At 37.3% G+C, this 22,637-nt stretch overlaps 3 protein-coding genes and 1 long non-coding RNA gene across 7 annotated transcripts in view; 2 read left to right on the top strand and 2 right to left on the bottom strand.

The window, feature by feature from the left end:
• Positions 1-10,562, top strand: part of LOC143177699 (protein fem-1 homolog CG6966) — a 36,271-nt gene extending 25,709 nt beyond the window's left edge. The window contains exons 2-8 of the mRNA XM_076375815.1: positions 7,187-7,346; positions 7,658-7,858; positions 7,985-8,236; positions 8,384-8,540; positions 8,624-9,053; positions 9,131-9,337; positions 9,428-10,562. Of these exons, the coding sequence (XP_076231930.1) occupies positions 7,187-7,346; positions 7,658-7,858; positions 7,985-8,236; positions 8,384-8,540; positions 8,624-9,053; positions 9,131-9,337; positions 9,428-9,829 (1,809 nt within the window). The 3' untranslated portion in view covers positions 9,830-10,562. The remainder of the gene's footprint in view (positions 1-7,186; positions 7,347-7,657; positions 7,859-7,984; positions 8,237-8,383; positions 8,541-8,623; positions 9,054-9,130; positions 9,338-9,427) is intronic.
• Positions 10,563-13,034: 2,472 nt separating this feature from the next.
• Positions 13,035-14,384, bottom strand: LOC143177701 (uncharacterized). The gene is made up of 2 exons (XR_013001627.1): positions 14,308-14,384; positions 13,035-14,248 (listed from the first exon to the last, which is right to left on the bottom strand). It is a non-coding gene; the product is annotated as an uncharacterized LOC143177701 (long non-coding RNA).
• On the bottom strand, positions 14,192-17,199 carry Rump (heterogeneous nuclear ribonucleoprotein rumpelstiltskin). Of its 4 annotated transcripts, XM_076375819.1 has the most exons (9): positions 17,052-17,199; positions 16,406-16,781; positions 16,048-16,311; positions 15,712-15,958; positions 15,458-15,634; positions 15,226-15,375; positions 14,936-15,135; positions 14,571-14,706; positions 14,192-14,384 (listed from the first exon to the last, which is right to left on the bottom strand). In XM_076375819.1, the coding sequence occupies exons 1-9, from the start codon at positions 17,066-17,068 to the stop codon at positions 14,329-14,331; spliced, it is 1,623 nt and encodes a 540-aa protein (XP_076231934.1). In that variant the 5' UTR covers positions 17,069-17,199; the 3' UTR covers positions 14,192-14,328. The 4 variants fall into 4 exon arrangements, with proteins under 4 accessions (XP_076231934.1, XP_076231931.1, XP_076231932.1 ...); XM_076375816.1 differs by having other exon boundaries at positions 14,936-15,375; XM_076375817.1 differs by having other exon boundaries at positions 14,936-15,375; positions 16,409-16,781.
• Positions 17,200-17,955: 756 nt separating this feature from the next.
• Idh3a (isocitrate dehydrogenase [NAD] subunit alpha, mitochondrial) lies at positions 17,956-21,040 on the top strand. Its single transcript, XM_076374853.1, has 6 exons — positions 17,956-18,115; positions 18,416-18,538; positions 19,211-19,383; positions 19,601-19,835; positions 19,901-20,179; positions 20,258-21,040. Exons 1-6 carry the CDS (start codon positions 18,089-18,091, stop codon positions 20,495-20,497), a joined length of 1,077 nt encoding a protein of 358 aa, XP_076230968.1. The 5' UTR covers positions 17,956-18,088; the 3' UTR covers positions 20,498-21,040.
• Positions 21,041-22,637: the final 1,597 nt, after the last annotated feature.

The following is a 22,637-nucleotide window of genomic DNA, read 5'->3' as shown; positions in this document are numbered from 1 at the left end:
GAATTTTTAAAAATTTTAGTGCCAAAGCACTTGATTGATAGTTTCCAATCGCGTTCACATATTCGGGAAAAGTAAATCAAGGACCTGTCTACAGTACAATGACAAAGTTCCGGTTCTGTTGAATTTTATTCGCAAGTCGCGTTCCGTATGCATGAATTTCTAGACCATCTTATTATTCGCGAGAGGGCCGCAGATTACATCTTTTGCGCAGTACCGAGACGAAAATATCCTTTTATGCAAATAGTTGTTTTCGTGTCGCACGCGTAACCGAAATATGTTACGATCAATTAAATACGATCGCGATGGAAAATTCCAAATGTTAAGGAAAACTGATCTTCATGCATTTGCAGTTTCTCGTATTGCCTGAAAGTTGACGAAGCAGGTATCGCTGCAAATGTATCCTCGCTTTATTACATCACAAAACATACGTATAATTCCAGCAAGCAATAAATCACAAGCATCTCTTCGCAAAGAAATGCGGCGCAATGCTACCGCTGTACCTAACCTAAAAAAGACTGAATAATTTGATACTCCATATGATATTATAAAAAGAAAGTTATTGGTCCTACTCAGAAAGTTCAAGGCAACGACTCTGTCAAAAACTGACTTCGAATATTGGGTATTTTAATTTGAAATGAATTCGAATCTGTTACGTTCATCTTAGTCGTCTCCAAATTATGATGCAGATTGTTGTGATTTGCAGACGCCGTATTTTTCTCTCAGTTGGTAATGTTGCATTTACACGTGACTGTATGTAGTTGCATTCGGTCTCTGGCTGAAATGTAACTTGAAATGTATCTAGAAACTCGAGTAACAATTCAAATATAGTAATATAACTCGCCAGTATTTATTCGACGACAATAACTGGACATAACCGTGAAACCCGCTTATTTTCGAAATTGTAGTGCCTCAACTCAGTGCAGATATTATCGACGTAATTTACAATTATTCTGTATTACCGACATAATTTTGCTCAGCAGAGAAACATATACACAGCGTGATGGATCGTGGAACAATTACAATCGACATAATTTTCTGAGACTGGACTTGTTAGTAACAATGCTGCAAGTATTTACGTTTCAAACTCATTCATTGTTGCCATCTAACAGTCACACTTTCCTATATGGAATTTCGAGACGTCAGCCAGTTGCAAATGTCCTGTGATTATCGCTCGAACAGCAAGATTCAGTGGATAGATAAGAAATTTCAAATGCTAGTGCTGAGTCGGTAATTAACTCATAGTCAAAACGAAAGCGCTCTCTATATGACTTATGGCAGTGTTTTAGAAATATTTTTAGTAAATAATGGTTAAAAAAATAGGTATTCCTAAAAGTAGAATATTCTAATCAGTTTCATACGTTTGTAGTTACGACGATACACTTTTTAGGCATAACATTTCAAGGGGTTTCTATTCCTTCACGTGAGGTACACGCATGGACAGAGGCATGCATGTGTGTGAATGAGAACCTGTTCAAGGACAGTAGCGAGAGACAAAAAAAGCGTAACGATACTCAGCGCTTCGAAATTTGAAGTGATCGAAATAGTAATCTTATAAGGAAGAGAATGTACGATTAATTCCTTGAGTGGTACAAGTATGGCTATGTTACGTATACTACATAGATTATAGTTAATAAGGGAAGGCTTGGTTGAAGGTCAGGAATCACATCGGATGAGTTTTTTTCGTTACTGAAATTATGACTGATCAGAAGTGCCAATTATGATTTATGTACCATATTTTTCAAATTTTTTAATTAGTCAAAAAATTAACTCCACGCATACTATTTTTTATTAGTTTGAAATATCGAATCTTCTGATAACATCAGGCATCCTGATTGAGGCATTGATAGGTCAAAATAATTAACTTCAGTTTTTTAATTTTTTAGTGAATTTTAAATAATGGAGCTAGTAGTCGTAGTAAGATTATCGAGATGGCGCCATCTTCGAAAAAAAGTCACTAAAGTCCTGTTCTACACATAAAATATTTATACTTAGGATTGTTGTCTCATATTTTTTCAGGAAAAATAAGCAGACATATACTACGTTCTATAAACACCAATTTTCTTTAGTGTAACCATAAAAGCAAACTATAAAAGTTGTCTTTCTCTCTAGTTGTTTCCATTAAATCGGTGAATTATATTTTGTCATAAATTCCACGTTCCATAAAGTTTCTATCTGCAAAGCATAATTGTAGACAATTGTATTCTTGTCAAATTGTCAAAGTGTTTGATTTCACGTACAAGATCGTTTCTAACCTCTCATTATACAGGACACTGCACTTTTTACGTCGTAAAGAGAAAAGCCATAAAATTCCTAGGCGTAGAGACATAAAAATCGCCTATAAAACGATCGTTGAAACTGATGCCATGATTAACGATGAAGTAAAATGGACTATGGCCTCTCTCTCCAATGCAGAAAACGTGCCACATGCATCGTGTACTTCGAATATTCGATTGAAGATGTCTTGCCAATATGATGACGCGATAACGCGAGTCCAAACGTTCGACTGTAAAGAAACGCATAGAAACCTCGAGAAAAAAGTAGGATTCACATTCGAATGAAACGAGAACGTCAATGAGACACGGAAGTTGTCAAGTTGTCAGCTTCTATCCAAGGAGACGCTTTGGACACTATTTAATTGTATGTCCTTTCACTAAGCAACTGAATCTGTTTTAGATTGTCCCATAAGTTCCTTTCGTCTTTTTTACTAAGCCGAGCGTGCAAATTACGAAAAGAACTTATAAGACAACCTAATAGATCTTATGTTTTATAATATGTTCAGCAATTTTTTTTTACATTCTTGTAGTCATTGTAATACGTATTATCGTAAAACTAGAAATGTTTCATAATTCAGTATGTATTTAACAGTTAACGTGAAATTCTAACCTTATTAAGTAAGATTACCTAAAGCTTGGTAAACGTTACAATTTATTTAATGAAAATATTACGTGTCGATGAATATGCTAAGTTTCTTTATTGACTAGTGTCTTACTAAATAAAAAGAGAGCGAAAGAGATTCTACGCATTAGAATTTTAATCAGTCACTGTGTCACAAATGTGTTGGACTTCAGTGTTATATAATTTACTATGTGTTTTTAATGCAAATGCATTGGTAATTTTGCCACTTGCAAGTCTGGAAAGGACGTGTAGAACCAATCATAGGTTATGTTACAAGCAGTGCATTTTATTGACCGATCCTAACCTTCCAGCACCGTATCTCTAATTTCACGCTCGGTGAAAAATTCCCTAAGGTTCTTTTAACGCTCTAACCTCATTCACAGAATAAGTATACAAAGAGAGAAACTAGAACGATCGTTTCGTTTTACGATACCTAAGTTAAATCTGCAACAATGTCACATCGTGAGTGCCACAAATCGAAGATGAACCACTTAAAATGTTTACGAGCGAAGAGAAGAAGCCCTCTTTGGGCGTCTTTCGTTCCCATTACCTACATTTCTCATCCGAGAACGAGCACCGAAATGCGAGCGCTGGTCCACGAAAAAGAAAATCGGTCAACTGAGTAACGGAATGTGCTACACGTTTTAACAAGCTTCACGTGCACTCACGCTTCTCTTTTGCAGGAAATTTAACCCTTTCGGGACGATCCCGATATAAAACGAATATCGCAATTTCACGCTCGTGAGCGGTGTTTTTCAGCACGCTGAGGAACTTTCGAAATCACAAATTGACCGTTAAATACGAAAAACAAGTCTACATTGATTTCTATGCCATTCACATGTCGCTTCCACAGAGAATTAAGAGAGATGGACCAGGCCTGTCTAACCCACGTCAAGTTTGTCAACTTCGTGTACATCTATTTTTAAAACAGATTTTAAGGGACGTTTCTTGGACATATTGATACATTAGAATTTAAAAATAGAGCTTGGAATCGGAGACATAATTTTGCAAAAAATACTTCATTCTCATTTCTCCATTTTTCAGCAAAAGACGTTACTAATGGTAAAACGAAGAACAGCAAAATCTATGTATCGATTCATGTAACTACAATCCTGAAAAAAAACGTGTAATTAAACTCTGGTTTCAATATCTCTCACGGTTTTTAGGAAGAAGATACATATATAGAAATGACAAATTTAACATGGACCAGATAGGCTGTACCGTTTCCTCTCAAATAAACGAAAAGGATAAGCAAATTTCAAAAAGATTAATGTGTGTACATGTCAAACAAGAACAAAGAGAAACTAAGCAGAAGAAACAGGGAGGGCGAGTGAAGCAAAAAAAAATACGGAAAAAGATCAAGATTCCCGCTGTCCTCTTTCCCCACCGATGACCCTCTCCCCTAGAGGGTACAACGACGTTTCGTCCATTCACCATTCTTGGTCTGGGCCCAATGTCACCGATTATTCGTTTAACGGGACCTATGTGTCTACAGTGGTGGCAAACGCTGATTTCTTCGGGAGCCAATCATCGGTCAGGAAGTTTGGAGCTCGGTCAGTCGACGAGTAAGCTGTTTCGCGCGAGGATCGAGTTAATTCTGCTTTTCGTGGCCACTGTTCGTCACGATCGTTGCTGAAACGTGTACAGTAATTGTTCATAAAACACGGGTTGGTTCGATCGTCGCAACAGCAGATATCGATTATTGTAACGCGATTGAGCTCACTCGTGCGAGCACACACGCTTCTCGGATCAATATTGTTTTTACGCGCGTCTCGAAGAACACGGTGGCCAGGTCGAGAGGTTCACTCTTACCGAGCTCGCATGTCTCTGCCGTGAATTCACTCGAGGACGTGACGCAAGAATCTCGTCTCATCGCTCTGCAAACTTGTATTTGAGTTAGTGCTGTGCAACCACCACGTGGTTCAAGATTACGCGCGCCTGTGTGCGTTCGTGGAAGTTTGCTTCGAGAACAATACTCGCTCGGTTGCGTTCTCGTAGGTGTTTGCTTTTTTCTTCTCCTTTGCTCCACTCGTGTTGAGTTACGAAGTTTGCTATACGAGAGATCGAAATAGTTGCGCTGGGAACAGTTGTGGATTTCGTTGGAAACAAACAGATGCAAGAAAGGATCACGGGCGATTGTTAAGCAGAATTATATATAATTTGTTACCAGCTAAAATATTAACTAATAATTGCATTAAAGCAAGATAGATCGTTATCACATGTAAGAACTGTTGATACAGTGTTCCCTTGATATAAACTGACTATACAGTTTGTAGCGCGAAATACATTTTCGAAGTCAACACTGCACGCAAATAGAACTTTCTGCCAATATAGCGAATTCTTGAATTCGTTGAATTAGCGAATCTGACGAAGCTGCAACGAGGAATAGTGTTTGAAAATTTGAGAAATTGGGGATTGAAAAAAATCGCGACACGAAGAGTTATCTCAGAAGCAAAAAGTCAGAGTAAACGGGTCCAAAGAAAAAAGGCGAATAAGAGAAGGAAATTGACCTGAATCGAGACATAACCAAAAGACGTGGTACGCGAGGAAGCCGGCACCAGGCAGTAGGGAGGAGGGAGGGAGGTGGGAAGAGAGAAGGAGCCGAACAAAAGCATCCAAGTACGTTCCAGGAGAAGAGCAGCAGTTTCGGGAAGAGGCGAGCCTCGTCAAGTGCTGTGCGACTGCATAAGAGTGGACCCCGACGCACTTTAAATATTTATCGTTCATCGAAGGAAAGATCCGTCGGTGACTAGCCTTATTCACGGAAAGTTGTCTATACGAAGTTGTGACTGGTTCGACTTGCCTCGAATTAGCGATCTATAGAAAACAACGCAAGCCTATCGCTCGATCTTGTAAAATAGATTCCTATTCACCCAGAAGTGAACTTATTGAACCATCCAACACGGGTTCCACGCTGTCGAACGTAAGTTCAGTCGATGAGAACTTTGTGTTACGAGATATGTATACAGTGACTTTTAGCGATATTTGAATACTAGTATAATTTTTATTTTGAAACTTTATACTTTAAAAAAATATAAAATAAGGGTTATTTTTATTAAGGGGATATTAAATGGAGTTACTATAGGTGTCTGAATAACTCAGGATATGACACGAAAAATCGATCGTTTGAAAAGGTAGTCCAAAAATCTTGAATTTATTTGAATATTTCGCTGGGAACTATGTAAAGAATATTTTTTGCATTAAAGTACACCAAAGTTTTCTGAAGATATTGTACAGATTTTCGAGAAATCTTATCGAAAGATTTTTAAATATGTACATTCAAAATCTTATCGAAATATGTACATATTTCAATCTCAATCACTCGATAGACTGAATCTTTTTAAGTCGTTTGGCGTACAGCATAAATATTTTGACTCCTCTGACAGCTGTGTAGTTATATTTTCATAGCTTCGAAGTGGTAAACAATGACTAGCTATTATTTAAGGCTTCTGTCAATTGTCTTAAGAGATAATTAAATACTCCTTTGTTACCTTTTGCAGTGGATTAATGTGGTGAGTCGGTGAATGAAATTTTGTTGATGCCAAAGTACTTAATGTTCTTTCTATACACTGATAATAATTTAGTAAAAGAAAATAAACGTTTATTAAGTTTGTAAGTTGTATCACTAAAAGTATCCAATTATATAGGTAATCTAATGGGCAATTAAGTTACAAATCAATCAGCAATAAAATTTTACTGCTAGGAGTTCCTACAAATTTTATTATCAATCACTTCTTAAGGAAAAGTAATGATAACTAATTACACGAACAGGATGTTCCAGAACCAGTGATAGAAATGGGAATATACTGATTTTGCGTGAAAAAAATAAGTCTAGAAAAATGTTGAATAGAATTGTTCGATATTGCGATTTCTTTCTCTGAAAATTGAGCCTGAATTACAGCTGAGTATATGTGTACCGAAGTACTCACAGGTTTACGCGCTTGAGGACCACGAAGAGACAAGGGGGGAACGCTTTTCACTTATTGAATGCCAGAGGCAAAGTCGCGGTCTGACTCCAAGAGTTCCCCTTACCCATACACTCCTTAAGCAAATAAAATTGTATAATATACTTCGTTGCACTTGTATTCAGTGGAAATATAATCTCAAGTTTCTTAAAAAAAAATCTCTAATTTAAGGCATTTCATTCTACATTTTCAATTCACTATTTGACATGAGTATCTATTAGCAGTTCATTAAAACTAGAATTTTATAAACCTCTGCACTCTTTTCACCGCTGCGTCACATGGAGATTGTACCCCAAGTTACCTTAGTCTTAATTTCTTGATTTCAGGTGTTTCTCAACCAACGGGGAAAGCATGAGGTAGAGCAGTTGGTGGGCGCCAAAACTCACGGCGCGACACCGTTAGTCATGGCCTGTCGAAACGGGCACTACGACGTGGCCGAGTACCTCATTGAAAAATGTGGGGCGGATGTCGAGCAACCGGGGTCAGGTAAGAAAACTCAAAATTGATCTCTTAAGTTCTTTGAATTTTGACCACGAAAGCGATGTAGGAAATTCAAAATATCCTTAAACGCGGTTTTCAGAATTTTAATGCACATTTTGAATATAGGGAGGATTCATGATCTTCTCAATTTTGTAATAGAAATAATAAATTCTAGAATTCTAGAACTAAAAAATTCTACTATATTTACTTATTTTATAAATATATATTTTGCTTTGCTTTAAATACTTGTTCATGTTACATTTTGTACGTTGATCAAACTTATACAAGTTCCTCTTTTAATACTAATTTCTCCACAGTGGTCTTCGATGGCGACACGATAGAGGATGCACGGCCTCTGTGGTGTGCAGCGGCTGCTGGACATTTATCATTGGTCAGGCTACTGATAAAACGAGGTGCTCAAGTGAATTCGACCACTAAAACACACTCCACGCCGCTACGCGCAGCTTGTTTCGATGGCTACTTCGATATTGTTAGATTTTTGGTGAATCATGGAGCAGGTATAAACAAAATTTTCTATATAGACTCAACACTATATCTCAGCATACTAAAGATTGAATTATATAAATATCTCAGCATACTTGAAAAATAAAATAGTGTAAAAAAATCGTCTTTTTTTATTGCAGACATCGAGATGGCAAATCGTCACGGTCACACGAATTTGATGATTGCTTGTTATAAGGGTCACATTAAAATAGCTAAGTTCCTACTCGGCCTGCAGGCAGACGTGAACCGAAAATCCGCGAGGGGTAACACGGCACTTCACGATTGCGCGGAAAGCGGATCATTGGAAATTGTGAAGGTACTCATCGACCATGGTGCTCGGATGGAGAGGGACTCCTACGGGATGACGCCACTCCTTGCGGCAGCAGTAACAGGTTAAAGCAGAATGTTCCACGCACAACCTCGAAGGTTCCCTTGAGACAATTACAATTAATGCTTATCAAAAGTGTTTCATTACCTATTTCGAGGAAACACTCCCTCGACAAGCGAAATAAATTATCATCGAGCAATCTGTCTTGCAGGCCAAAAAAACATTGTCGAGTATTTCATCAGTATGCCACATTTAGTCAGTCGGCAAGAAAGTATAGAAGCGTTAGAACTGTTGGGCGCCACTTACGTAGACAAAAAGAGAGACATGACTAGCGCACTGGAGCTTTGGAAACGAGCTATGAAAGAAAGGTTTACGAACAATTCTTCAAATAGTAGCTTCTGTTTATTACATTGTTCAGAGACAGTGGAACAATTATTTGTTCATATTTTAGATATCGAGAGGATGCACCGCCGATACCTAAACCACCACCACCGCCCCCTGTAGCTGCATATAATTTCACGCGAGAGATCACGAGCCTCGATGCGTTGGACGATTTGTTAACAGACCCAGACGAGATGCGAATGCAAGCCCTCGTGATTAGAGAACGAATATTGGGACCAGCTCACTCTGACACGAGTTATTACATTCGTTACAGAGGAGCAGTTTACGCAGATGGTGGCAACTTCGATCGTTGCATCGAACTGTGGCATTATGCCCTGGATATGCAGCAAAGAATGTTGGAGCCACTCGATCCAACGACTCAGAGTTCATTCCTTAGTTTTACAGAACTCTTTAATTTTATGATAGCTGGACAGACGAACACGGGTCGTAGAGTACCGCCAGTTCCAAGGGAGCATCTAATTAGTGTGTTTAATAAAGCTGTAAGTCTCTCGATTAACGATTTGAGTACTTCACCGCGTATAAGATTACATAAGATTGATCGATTTTGTCGGTTTAGGTGCTACAAGTAAAATACGGAAAAAAGATGTTGGACGAAATGTCAGAATGCGAGTGTGATTTGTCGTATTTTAATACAATCCTTATAATCACTTTGCATCTGGCATGTTTACTGACGCACGACCTGCCAGAAGAGGGCACCGATGAGTACATCCAACTGCACAAAGTGATTCATCAACTAGTGCGAATAAATGCCAAAGGCAAACATGTAAGTCCATTATCATGAAGTGTGAATGTTTTCGTAAGGTGTTAATGATTAATTTACTCTACCTCTTACGTTTTTCTTTTTCCTGTTTAGGGTCGTGATATGTTGCAATTGATTCATAGTGGAAAATGCACTTTGGTTAACAAATATTCGCGTTCGAAGCTACCCTCGCTGCAAATTGTGACGGCTCTGATAAAAGCTGGCGCTGATGTTAATGCAAGAGACGATGACGGTAACACTGCGTTACACCTTACTGCTCTTTCGCATATTTGGCGTCGAGACTTTGCCATTACTCTCCTTGATGCGGGTGCTCACATAGATGTTGTTAACAACGAAGGTAAAACCTTCGAGATGTTATGCGATAAAACTCTGTACGACACGGTGAATCCTGTGAAGTACACTACGCTCGCCTGTTTGGCAGCGCGAGTAGTAAGACGATTGTATAGGGTGGAAGATCTTCCGAAACATCTTCAATCTTTTGTACAAATGCATTAGTGGTATATTAGTGTGTGCGATAATGAAAATGATGCGCTATCGTTTAAGATGCCACGAGGAAAGATATTCGTTGATGCAGAATAGTTGATGACAAAGTGATTTGTATCTTTTGAGGAAAAAATGAAATTCTACAGCATATCTTTCTGAATGGGAAAGTATGAAACCTACCCTAAAGAGAATTGCCATTAATATTCATGTGATAACACGGTGGAAATAATACACTTAACATAGAATACGTTCTTAAAGAGACGTATCGTTAGATTTGCGTTTAGAGTCTTTTGACGGTGATTGAGATTGTATACTTCTTTGCGAGTCTATTTCAATAACTCGAGTATCCGATGCTGGCAGAGGAAATTAGGTACACGTTAGGATGGAATGGTGAATTCTGAAATCAATAGTACAGTTTTATTTTTACTATGATCAATTTAATATCGATTTCAAAATATTGAGGCACTCGAGCTTTGAAATAAGAAACACAGGAAACATACTGGCATCGATCGCGATGGCTTAAGAATATTGATCAATGTGATTTTATTATTGTATACTTGGCAAGACAGCCCAGCCCTTCCCCTATACATAAACCCCAATATAAGCCATTTACCATGCGTTGATATAATATATTTAGTCATAACATGAATGTACGTTAAAATCGAAGAGTTGTGCAATCGTAGAAGAAATGATTTTATTTTCATTGCTGTATAAAGAAATAAAAACCAGGGATAAGATTGTGTAATACACATTTTTTGATATAGAGTGGACAAGTAACTTGGATGATAAAAATAAAATATGTGCTCTTAAATTAATGAAAAAAAAGCCAAGTTTTCTCATTTGTAATTTTCCAAAAGTTACGAAAGCTTTCAGTTTATTATATACGCGTTTTGTTTCTCGTAAATATTGTTCGATGTCATTGAAGTTATTAAAAAAAGATATACACGGTAGATCATTTGGTAGATTCAGAGTTATGTTCTGGCTACAATTTCATTTGTATGAATCTTTAAGCTTAACTTTATTTAAAATGTGATAAAACAATACATATAGGTTATATACGTATTATACAGAATTATATATATATACATATATTATATAAGAATCGTGAGCACGCGGTGTTGAAGCAAGGTGACTTTTTTTCTAAGAATAGGCAAATAGTTTGCCATTTTTCTAAGAATGGGCAAATATTTTGCACTTGACACTGAAACAGCACAATCGTGGAAAAAATGATAAAACAATGCGACGTAGAGTTAATTTCATCGGTGATTCTTGAAGTGACTTGTAGTATTTTGTATTTTTTGAACACATTTCAGTTTTCAATAATCGTATTTACACACTTTCTAACGTCTTTTATGCGAAACACTATGAATTCTCGACTAAAAAAAATATCTTATATTCAAAGTCACCAGAGTTAACTGTTTTATAATGTAAAGACTGTGGAAATACAGGTGTGATTAATAATATAATGAAACGTTTGTTAATTTCTATTCCACGATGTAATACCTAATTTTACAACTCCCTCCCCCAAATGAAACTTACCAGTCGATGACCGTGTGGTCTGGATGAGATAGCTTCCCTGGAAGAACAACATACACATAAAAATCTGTATTTGAAATTCTGAGACTTACCTTATTTCCTGTAAGATATTCAGCTGCTATTTAAAAATAATTAATGTAATAGTCGAAACAGAAGGTTCGTCTTTATTTGCAATAATCACTTTGCGATTAAATTCAGCGTTAAAAAAGCTCAAAGATTGCATAAACATTTGACCTTGTATCTGAATTATAGTCACTTTCTGAAAAATTAAACCTTTGTTAATATTGAGTACTACAGAGCATCAGAAGAAGTTTTAACTTCAAATGAGTTCAAGCACACAATGAAAAATCAAGTTGCTGTAGACTTTCCAGAGATGAAAGCGTCTTTTAATTTAGAAACAAGATCAAGCCATATCTAGTACCTTTCAGTACTGAATTCAACCTTAAAGTGGGAGCTACTAAAAAGGGAACATGTTGTATATTCAATGCGCTCCCACAAATACTGAAAATTTTATGTATATAATTTCAAACGCCTCCTTAGACAATGAATTTTTAGCCATCACGAATACATATAAATTTGGACGATACCAAGTAAGAAATTTTGTTGCCCCTATTTTCCTACGTTCATCATCGAAATGAGTGCAGAAATACTTCCTCTAAAATTTCTCTTGGAAACAACGTAAACACGAATATACGAAATCACTTTGGATCAAGATAGTAAGTCTACCATTGCATATGATCTCATGCATTATAAAATAAGACCCTAGTTGAACATCGGTCACAAAGGGCATCAGTCAATGGTGTTATAAGAAAAAAAGGTGCAACATCCTTCGAATGTTCAGACAAAATTTAGCAACCACTCTCAGCTGATATCGACGACGTTCGTTAAAAAAAGTTCTCCACACGCGATGTCATGAATTAAACGTTTCATTGACGACCGTAGCCAAGACCAGACCATAAAAAAATTTACCACCACTTACCATACAAGTTATTAATTGCTACAAAAGAATTTGCTTCTCATATTACATCAATTCAATTGGAACAGAGCTTCATAATTTCGTGAAACGGATACAATTTCTCAGTAAATGTGGAAGATGCATTCTCAACGCTACAATAAATAGGAGTGAACCACTGTTAGAGATGAAATGCCACATTACCACCCAATTTTAACTTTCCCCGAAACCTCTTAAATCAACTATTTCAAGCCGTAATAAAAATCACAGACTCATTGGTGGCGATCTTCTGAGAAAGAGTGCTACAATTAACTCGATGATCGAGGCATTGATGATGTCCCAAATTGTTGATGATACAGATACTTCAAGCAAATTATTCCTCCTTGAAATCGTATCCAACATAGAGGAATAAGAAACCACAGAATCACCTGAAAATGAAGTACTTGCCTCACCTGCGATGTAAACAAAATATTCACCTTACAGTATGTGGAGCTACAGTATCACAAAAGTAAACAGCGATTTCTACATTTAGAGATACAATTGTAAAATATTTAAACAGAAATGTCTGCTTGAAGTGCAATGCATTTGAAATGTCGATACTGGGTAAATGAATTGCACAGATAGATTGTAGAAACGATATCTCTCCTTGCCAACGTACATTATCCAGCTTGACCTGCTTAAATTATTAAAGAATCACAACAACACAGAAATAAAACACAACGACCAGCATGGTTTTTGTAGTCAAAACGGATTTGGATTTTATTCAATCACTGTCATGATGTCGTGGTTATACAAGAGTGTTATACAATTCGCAGAATGTTCCTCGAGATCTACATGGCGAGAGGGAATATGTTTACCAAAAAATGTAGGTTTTTTATAAAATTAGCTGGAAATCCTTCCACTCGTTTTTCTTTTTGAACACCGAGACATATAAATTTCTTCGTCATTCGTAGACAAATATTTCGTATTTTTTGGTAAACATATTACGATGCACAATACGTAAGACAATTCTGCCAAATTTAGGGTTTAAAGTCATCCAGTAAGTTCGTTCGCCGAAGTCTCGAAGCGAGTGAACTGGAAGGGACCTTCCTAATGACAACTAAAATTTGTTACACTCTACTTGAATCTCCAACGTACTAGAAATGAAGTGGCGCGATGAATAAATGATTAGATTCGCAGAACTACAATGGAAACAATACACAGTCCCCTGTTGAGCCATGATGTATCTCTTGCTGTGTGTTGGATACAAGAATAGAGTGCGACCGATACCACAAGAAAACCGACACACGTCCACGATCTGCGTAGGATTGTGCATGAAAGTATCTATCATACATGGATAAACTTGTAACTCGTAAAGTCCGTAACAGCTATATCGCTTGTTAGTGTTTACGCTTGAAAGATTAATCTTCTATCCCTGATCGATAGACCAGTCCGCGAACGACCAGAGCGTCACGTTCGACCGGAATGTGGGGGGAAACCGATTGATCTCTCGTCATGAAAACTAAGAAAATAAACTTACAATCTACGTTTCACAATTACTTGTAAATAGCATAAACCTACGTACTGAAAAAAAACCCTACGGATATACGTTGAACATTAATGAGAACCTAAACCTAACAACTAAACTATGTGTCATCGATCACTCGAACAAGACTGAATTTTCGAGAGTGAACAATTAGTAGGATTTCCACTGTAAAAGGAACGATAGTCTGGTAAAGAAATTTTGAACGAAACAGTTGTAGCACAAGGAAGGGTGATTCTCGGCAGCCAATGAGTGTTTCGACGTTGAAGTAGGCATTAAAACACGATTGTTGATCTTCCAACGACAGATACTTCTCACCCACTGTCCTAAGTTCTGCCACATAACTAGGATGAATTTCAAGTATTGTCATCAGGAGTGGAACAATCCTGCAGACGACATACGAACACCCAGTCTCCTCTCGCTGCATCAATAAGTTATGGTTAAGCGTCAAGCTCTGCGGAGGTTCTCTATTAATGTTACCTTGAGTGTGTTTTCCGACTTTTAGTAAAGGCGAACATCGATCGTTCTGCCGTCGATGCGCGACCGATTCATCATAGCTATACGTACGTCATTAAGGAAAATTTTTACATCACTTTAGATGCATATTAACATAATGAACCGTGAAACACAACATTATGTAATATTCGCAGAATATTCCTTTACTGGTGAATTCAATTTCGAATTTACTAATAAAGGAACACCTTGCCTATTCTTTAATATATTTTCTTTTTGTAAAAGGATACACACAGCACGTTCAGCATCCCACTCAGATGCGAATCGTACCATTCCCATATCGGTGCCCCGCATTTCAGCGAATTTGACCTCTCCAACATCTTGGAATTTGTCTCGCAACATTTGCCACGTCGTATTTGGTGGTAGCTGTAACACACATGAATAATTATATACACTATGTCACGGATAAATACTTGAGGGGCCATCACACTGTGACTTTTTGTTTTCAAAAGTTTAAGGTATTAATAAATAATCCCATTAACTTTCAAAACGATATGCTATATGCTTTTGGAAGAAAAAATTCTCACAAATCGCCTTATTTTCAGACCGCCACAGTAAGATGGTCACTTAATGCGTAAAAAAAAATTTGTCGTACATTTCCTATAAGAATAGTGTCTGACATTGGTCGTGAACCATTTGTGTTTTGTCTGTTGCCACCTCCCCCTTGGCCTTGGCTTCCAGCAAAACCACCGCCGCCACCGGGACCGCGGTCGTTGTCTCCTCTGCTGAATCCTCCATCGAAATCTCTGCCCCCTCCGAAGTTAGAACCACCAAAAGCATTGTTTCCCCCGAAGCCTACATCATTGTCTAATTTAGATAAGCCTCGAGGCGCAAACGAATTGTTGCCTTGTCCACCAGATAAAGAGGCTTGTAAATTGGACAAACCTCCGACTCCACCGCCGAAGTTATTTAAGTTAGATGCCAATTCATTTGTCAAAGATGAATTCAGCAGGGAATTGGTGGTCAGGTTAGCACCCAAACCTCCAGCAAGACTCGCTTGAAGAGCAGCAGCATTTGTGTTTGTTAACGCAGATGCTGTAAGTATATAAACATATTTTTCATTACTCTTTTGTTACCTAAATTATTGTATATATTTTGTATAAAGTTCAAGGCTTACCTAATTGTGCTGGTACAACGTTGTTTAAGCCAGCGCCAAAGGCTCCAGCCGCTAATACGGGAGCAGAAATAGGATTTACGACTGGTGGATTATTTGCTTGAACATTAGGAATGTTTCTGGCAACATCCACTAGTCTGTTACCACCAGCTCCAAGTCCCATTCCAATTCCCTTCAAACCTATTTTACGATTAATAATTAGTTCTCTCTCTTTACATAACATAGATGACATGAGTCATAAAGAAATAAATTTATACCTTCTGGTAATTTTGGTGGCATATCTGGCTCGTTTGCTCTATCAAGTCGAACAGTCATGCGTCTGTCATAGAGTTGCTGATTATGAAGCATTGATATAGCTTGTACTGATTCTACCGGGTGATCATATTCTACAACTCCAAATCCTCGAGATTTTCCATCTTTATCTTTGCCTAACTCTACGTGTAACACTTTACCAGCTAATTTAAATACTTCCAATAACTTCTTCTCATCCACTTTGTAGTCAAGCTAAACATACAAAACGAAATATGTGAGTGATTATTACAGTTTTATATGTTCAAAAGCGCATTACAATTCTTCCCTTAAAGTATACTTACGTTTGCTACAAATACTCTAGTAACTAAAGGTCCATTAATACCTAATGATTCTAAAAACTGAGTACTTAGACCATAGGTATTCCCGAACTTATTATCACCACCGCCGCCACCGCCACCACCGCCACCACCACCAGCAGGAGCATTCATATTTTGTCTCCCGCCTCCTTGTGGTCGTGGCGGATCTCTGAATCTATCATCACGGACTCTGTCATTGTTACGGGCTGTTGCCAAGCGACCATATTTATCACGTTCAACATCAAAATCCTAAAATCAAAGGGTACGTAAATTCTGTTTCTTGTATTCGGTACATTATTAATCAAAAGTTGTAAGGAGTCTGAGAACATATTAATATACTAACTACCTCCTTCACCACAAGCTTTCTCCCTTTAATATCATATCTGTGCATTTTCTCCACAGCAATTTTCACCGAGTCTGAATCTTCAAACTCAACAATTCCACAGCCTCTTGGTTTGTCATTCTCATCGGTAAAAAGTTCCACATGTGCAACCTTTCCAACCTCTGTTCTGAACAGATCCTTAAGATCTTGCCAACGAAAATCATAAGGAATGTTTGATACGTAAATTCGGCGATCAGAAGCTTTTCGGCCACCTCGGTCATTGCGTTCTCTGCTACGATCACGGCTCGTAGAATTTATGCGATTCTGTCTGTCTGACCTGCGATTACGATCACGTTCTCTACTCCTGTCCCTTTCATCGTTATTTTGCGCTTGACTCCTATTGTGTGACAAAATTACATAGAATCGCGCATGAGGTAACGTTAGCCATTGTCTTCAACAGCGTTAATAAACCGCGCCATACAATTTTTGTTTCATAACCTATATAAATTTTACTTAATATTGCATAATTAAGCAATATTAATTTCGAAAAGATCTTATTGTCGAACTATTAGACTGTATTAGCGGCAGTTTATGTTAATTACACGTTATTCTACATGCCGACAAAGGGTCTATTGATAAGCCATTATAGATGGGATTTTTTACTCACTCTTCTTGTTTGATCATGGTCGAGGCTTCTCGCGTTGGATGAACGATGCAAATTATTCAAAGGACTTATACTAAAGTTCGCAATTAAAAAGAATAAAAGAGACGGTACATGCAAACATACGCGATCGCGAAGCGTCGTATAAAATGGCCGTCCAAGGAAGTGGCAAACCGTACCGGAAACTACTATATTCAAAATTAAGTTTCTGACGATTAGAGAATATAAACAGAATGGCGAAAATCCTTTTGACATGTGATCTTAATAATTATATTTATCATAATTAGGTATCATGTTGGCTCATAACTGCGTTATTTCGTATTTCTTATCTTAGAAAATATACTTCACGTTCTGAAGTTGCTCCAGATAGCAGAATTTTCGTGTCCCTAACCTAGTAACTTCCGAAAAATTAATAGTTCAATTAGCAACCAATCAGGGTCCCCGTAACAACTTCACATTTCAAACTGGATATCGATTGTTGGTACGACCATTTGCTGAATTTAGATTTTAAATCATTGCTGTTGTCTCTGGATTCTGAGGATTTAATTTTGAAACAAACAGTAATTATTTAAATTTAAATTTTGAATAAAACGTTTGAGAAAAAGAATTCAAGGTAACTTCAAATATTTTCCCCAGATTTCATTCAAATTTCGCGCCCTCAGAGTATGTATATGCTACACGTGGTTACACAACAGTTTCAAACATTTTGAAAATACTCATCTAGCATTGTTTCTCGTCCCAACGTATTATCCATTTCGTTTTTACAGAGATTTTAATCAATGAAAGTAAACAGTCTCTAAAGTTTTCGTGATTTTTTGGTTACTTTCAGTCAAAACGAGAATATCGATAAATGTGGAGCCACCCATCATGCTCTATACGTCGTCCGCTATCTTCCGTTTCCGAATAGCAGAAGACATCGTCTCGCGGGAACCAATCACGAGCGAAGGCCCGTTCTTCTTCTCTCGTTTTTGGTATTGCAACTGACGTGCGCAACTTCTTTGGGTGGTGGAGGTTCATTTTTTATTGTTAAATTTATTAACAGAATGGCTGCTCAGTGGATACGGAACGCAGTAAGTAACACGTGCCGATCCAGAAATCCTTGGAACAACCACTGTCCTGCACCGTAACCCTACTTTGTTCCCAACCGAAAAGGTTAGAATTCGTCACATTGGTTATATATCCGTCTGCTGGGGCTGCGATAACTTGGCAGTCTCGCTCTTCTTTATATATCATTCACCCTTTTTTCTCCTTCTACACCATAGTTATCAATTCCTTTACACGTCCTTATCACCCTTTCTTTATCGAGCACGACATTGTTCGTTATCTATCGTTATCGATAGCTTCGAACTACATCGATATTTCTTTAACAGATCCCAAAAATCGGCGGTGTTCGCCTTTATAGCAGCCAAGTCCACAAATGCACGCTTATTCCAGGAGACGGAATCGGGCCTGAAATCTCCGCCGCCGTCCAAAAAATTTTCGAAGCTGCCAAGGTAGGATGGCTTTTTTTCTCACATAGATCTACAGTCTTATAGTTGTCCTCAGGCATGACATTTTTTTTTCTTTTTTAAGTATAATTGCATGTAGAATAGTGATATAGTGTGTATTCAGTTTGACACTTGTACAATTTTCGCACAGTAGTTTTGTCACGTTTTTGTAGTGTTTGTAAATGTTACTTTATGAATTTGAGGCTCGAACCTTACAAGGTGACCCTATTTGTCCTACTACTAACCTTAAGGAGTTTATTTTAATCTTGCTCTTATACAGGTTGATCCAATTGTAGGCTAATTCAGTCTGCTCTTAGCATAGTTAAGGTATGTTTTTTTAATTTGTATATTTTTTTTGTAGACGTGTGAAGTACTTGTATGCCCTCTATACAATTATGTGCATGAGATTTTCTTGTTCTTTCAGTTATTTCTTTATAGCAGTAGCGATCAGTATGTTTTTTAGCATGAATGAAGAAATTTGAATAATAATGATAATACATTTTCTATTGCATAACAGTGTTACTCAACTCTTAGTATTTACAACTGTATACCTATATACTTTGTTTCTGCATAACACAACGCCAATAAAAGTGAATGCATTTACTTTTAGATAAGATTTTAATCTAGTATTTTCATTTATTTGCATATTTGCTTTCACAAAGTTGTGTTGTACACTAGGTTCCTATAGAATGGGAGTCTGTGGACGTAACACCAGTCAAAGGTCCAGATGGCAAATTTGGTATTCCACAAGCTGCCATAGATTCGGTTAACAGAAATAAAATTGGCCTAAAAGGACCTTTGATGACTCCTGTTGGCAAAGGACACAGATCATTAAATCTTGCCTTGAGAAAGTAAGTCTCTTCATATCTCATTGTGTAATTGAAGCAAATTTACTTTATTGCTTTATGCTTTGTGTACACAAGAATAATATCTGATCTTAAGAAGGGTTACATAATCATGAATGCCATTTTAAACAAGCAGTTAATTAGTTAATTGAGCTAATTTTGCCTCATTCTCAGTTGCATCTGTACAGATATGTAAATCTGAGAGTATCCTTGTCTTTTTCAGAGAATTCAACTTGTATGCTAATGTACGACCGTGTCGTTCTTTAGAAGGTTATAAAACTTTGTATGACAATGTTGATGTTGTTACTATAAGAGAAAACACAGAGGGAGAGTATTCTGGTATTGAACATGAAATAGTGGAAGGAGTTGTACAGTCTATTAAGTTAATCACAGAAGAAGCTTCCAGCAGAGTAGCAGAGTTTGCTTTCCAGTATGCTCAAGATAACAATAGAAAAAAGGTGTGCAACTAATAATTTACACACAAATTTTAGAATGTTTAACTAACCATACATTTGCTTTGCAGGTAACTGCTGTACACAAAGCAAATATTATGAGAATGTCAGATGGTCTTTTCCTGAGATGTTGTCGAGAGGCTGCGCAGAAGTTTCCTAATATTAAGTTTGAAGAAAGATATCTGGATACAGTCTGTTTAAACATGGTTCAGGATCCCAGTCAATACGATGTGCTGGTAATGCCTAACTTATATGGTGATATTATGTCTGATATGTGTGCTGGACTTGTAGGAGGTCTGGGTCTAACACCAAGTGGAAACATTGGTTTGAACGGTGCTCTGTTTGAATCTGTATGTACAAAAAATTGACAATATTATGGTACTCTCGACGATACGTGACTTTGTGTTAATTCTTTTATTTACGAACAGGTTCACGGTACCGCTCCAGACATTGCTGGCCAAGATAAAGCAAATCCCACAGCCTTATTGCTCTCTGCTGTGATGATGCTTAAACACATGGGATTAAATAAACATGCGTCAATCATTGAAAATTCTGCTTACGAAACTATCAAAGAAGGCAAATGTTTAACAGGAGATCTTGGAGGAACAGCAAAATGTAGCGAATATACTAATGAAATTTGCAAAAAAGTTTCGGCATTATCGAAGTAGATAACATAAAGTTTATTGAAGATAAACTGCCAAATACTCGTAGAAATGGTACACATGAGATATGATGCTGTTTTTGAACGTCTCTTGTAATTATTCTTTTCAAAACAACCTTGAGGGTACATCAACTGGATAAACCTGCAGTTTAATCGAACAAATTGCAGTTTTTAACGTTGTGTAGGAAGATGTTTTATTCACCCTTTCACACACATTTAGATAATTTTTTGCCGAGTACTTGTAATTAGGTTATCGTGAAACTTTATGCTACACGTCTTCGTCGATTTGCTAATTGTATAATAGCATTTAATAATACTTTATTGTGATCACGATGTACTGACTGAATATACTTTTACGTATATCCGTCATCCTTTATTACCGAAGATCAACTCGCGTAGAATCTGTAAAAATTAGGGATGTAAATTGATCTAGGAGCACTGTATCATACTTTTAAAATGAAATTGTTATGAAAGAAGTGTGGCCTCGAAGGAGAGTTTCAACAAGCAACATTGCGCAGTATTATACCATAATAAAATATTTTAAACCCGATCTATTGTATATTACTCAACCTTTGGAGACTCGTGAGTTTTATTATGAAATAGTCGTATCAGCGCAGTTAAATTTAGTAAAACATATATGCATTAGACAATCGTGTTCTATAAATAGCACTAAAGATATCTCTTATCACTAGGCTTTCTAACATGTCTTATCACTTTGTGTGTAAAAGCAACGAATATTTAAGTATCTACAAAATAAATGTAATTAGAGTTTTTTGAACATTTACTTTTTATTTTTAGCAAATAAGAAAATTGCTGATGGTTGATGATACGAGAAGGAGATTGCTGCAATATCAACGCTACGTAGTTTCACCCCTTGCGGTGCTACGTTATAGCTCTCAACCACTTCATAACTTCCTCCCTCCGCCCCTTCTCCGCGAGTACAGTATGCTTCTGAGGAAAACTCTCAAGTATGAGAAAAGTTGTCGGCTATATTTCACCGACGGAAGGAAAGGAAGGGATGAGGAAAGACCCGGTGTCATCTTCGCTGCTCGTTAATTCTTTCCGTGATTTATCGAGATTCCCCCAGCGAGTAATGGCCGACTTCTTGTAAATTTTTTGATATTAGATTCTCCTTCCAGGCGTGATATATAGAATCATAATATATTCAGATTTCTTTCATAATCTTTACAGAGTGAACGACTTCGTTACTAGACATTTAAGAATGGAGTTTAACACAGACACTTTGCTTAACAAGTAAAAAAAAATTGATATAAAATATGAATCATAAAAACATTGATTTGTTCGTGTCATGAATATTTAATGACTCTTTTTAAAACAGCGAGACTGCATCTGGATCTTAAGATGTAATTAAAGGTATACACTGGGAGGTATTAAAGAGGACTTGCTTAGCAGGTATTCAATTTAATTATAGCATTAATTAAAAAAGAAAATAATATTTCAGATATTTTACAATACTTTGTACTACAAAATATATGCAAAATCCATTATTACGCCCATTATTATCGAAACAGAAGAGTAACTACATATAAAATTTGAATAGAATTCTTTAAAAGTATTCTTCATTTTTTATCACACAGAAAGAAGAAAAATCTGTTAAAACAATTGCAGATTATTCGAAATTGCAAAGAAAATCGTACGAACGTTAAAAGACATCAGTTTGGCGATCGTTTACCAGCACGATGATTTTAAAAGTAAGATCAACGGGCGTGTCGACGATTACACATCGCTGAGACGAGGGGGGCGGTGAGTGCAAGCCGCATCATCCCCCGTTCGTTGCAGCGAGCAGTTACACAAAGGTGGAACACTCGAGCGAAGTGTGGAAAGCGACGCATGCATATTCAGAGCGAGGCCCGGCCTGGTCATAGGAATAATAAAAATTTCGAGGGTTGAAATTATTTAGATTTATGCCCGCTCTCTTGTCTCCTCGTGCCGGCCGGGTGACGAGAGAAGCGATTCGATTCCGGGGAACAAATTTCATGCATTATTCAGGACCCGCCGAGCCCCCCTCGCCGCCATCCCCTCTCCGCAGTCAATGGAACCGATCCTTTGGAAAAAGTCGTTTTTAATCTCTCGCCACGTTCCAATAATGCACATGCAACCGACTCGTTCCGCTTTCACCCCTTTTA

Source organism: Calliopsis andreniformis, chromosome 3 (assembly GCF_051401765.1).
Source record: "Calliopsis andreniformis isolate RMS-2024a chromosome 3, iyCalAndr_principal, whole genome shotgun sequence".
Taxonomy (NCBI): Eukaryota; Metazoa; Arthropoda; class Insecta; order Hymenoptera; family Andrenidae; genus Calliopsis; species Calliopsis andreniformis.
This window is presented reverse-complemented; position numbering and strand designations above follow the sequence as displayed.

Bases quoted from the DNA above. Each gene is read 5' to 3' on its own strand.
- Rump (XM_076375816.1), bottom strand. The intron at 15,635-15,711 runs GTATAAATTTAT...ATCGTAAAATAG, and splicing joins GCCACCAAAATTACCAGAAG to GTTTGAAGGGAATTGGAATG. The intron at 14,707-14,935 runs GTACGACAAATT...TGTGTGTTACAG, and splicing joins ACACTATTCTTATAGGAAAT to CTACCACCAAATACGACGTG.
- Idh3a (XM_076374853.1), top strand. From the start codon at position 18,089: ATGGCTGCTCAGTGGATACGGAACGCA. The intron at 19,384-19,600 runs GTAAGTCTCTTC...TGTCTTTTTCAG, and splicing joins TTAAATCTTGCCTTGAGAAA to AGAATTCAACTTGTATGCTA. The intron at 19,836-19,900 runs GTGTGCAACTAA...TTTGCTTTGCAG, and splicing joins AAGATAACAATAGAAAAAAG to GTAACTGCTGTACACAAAGC.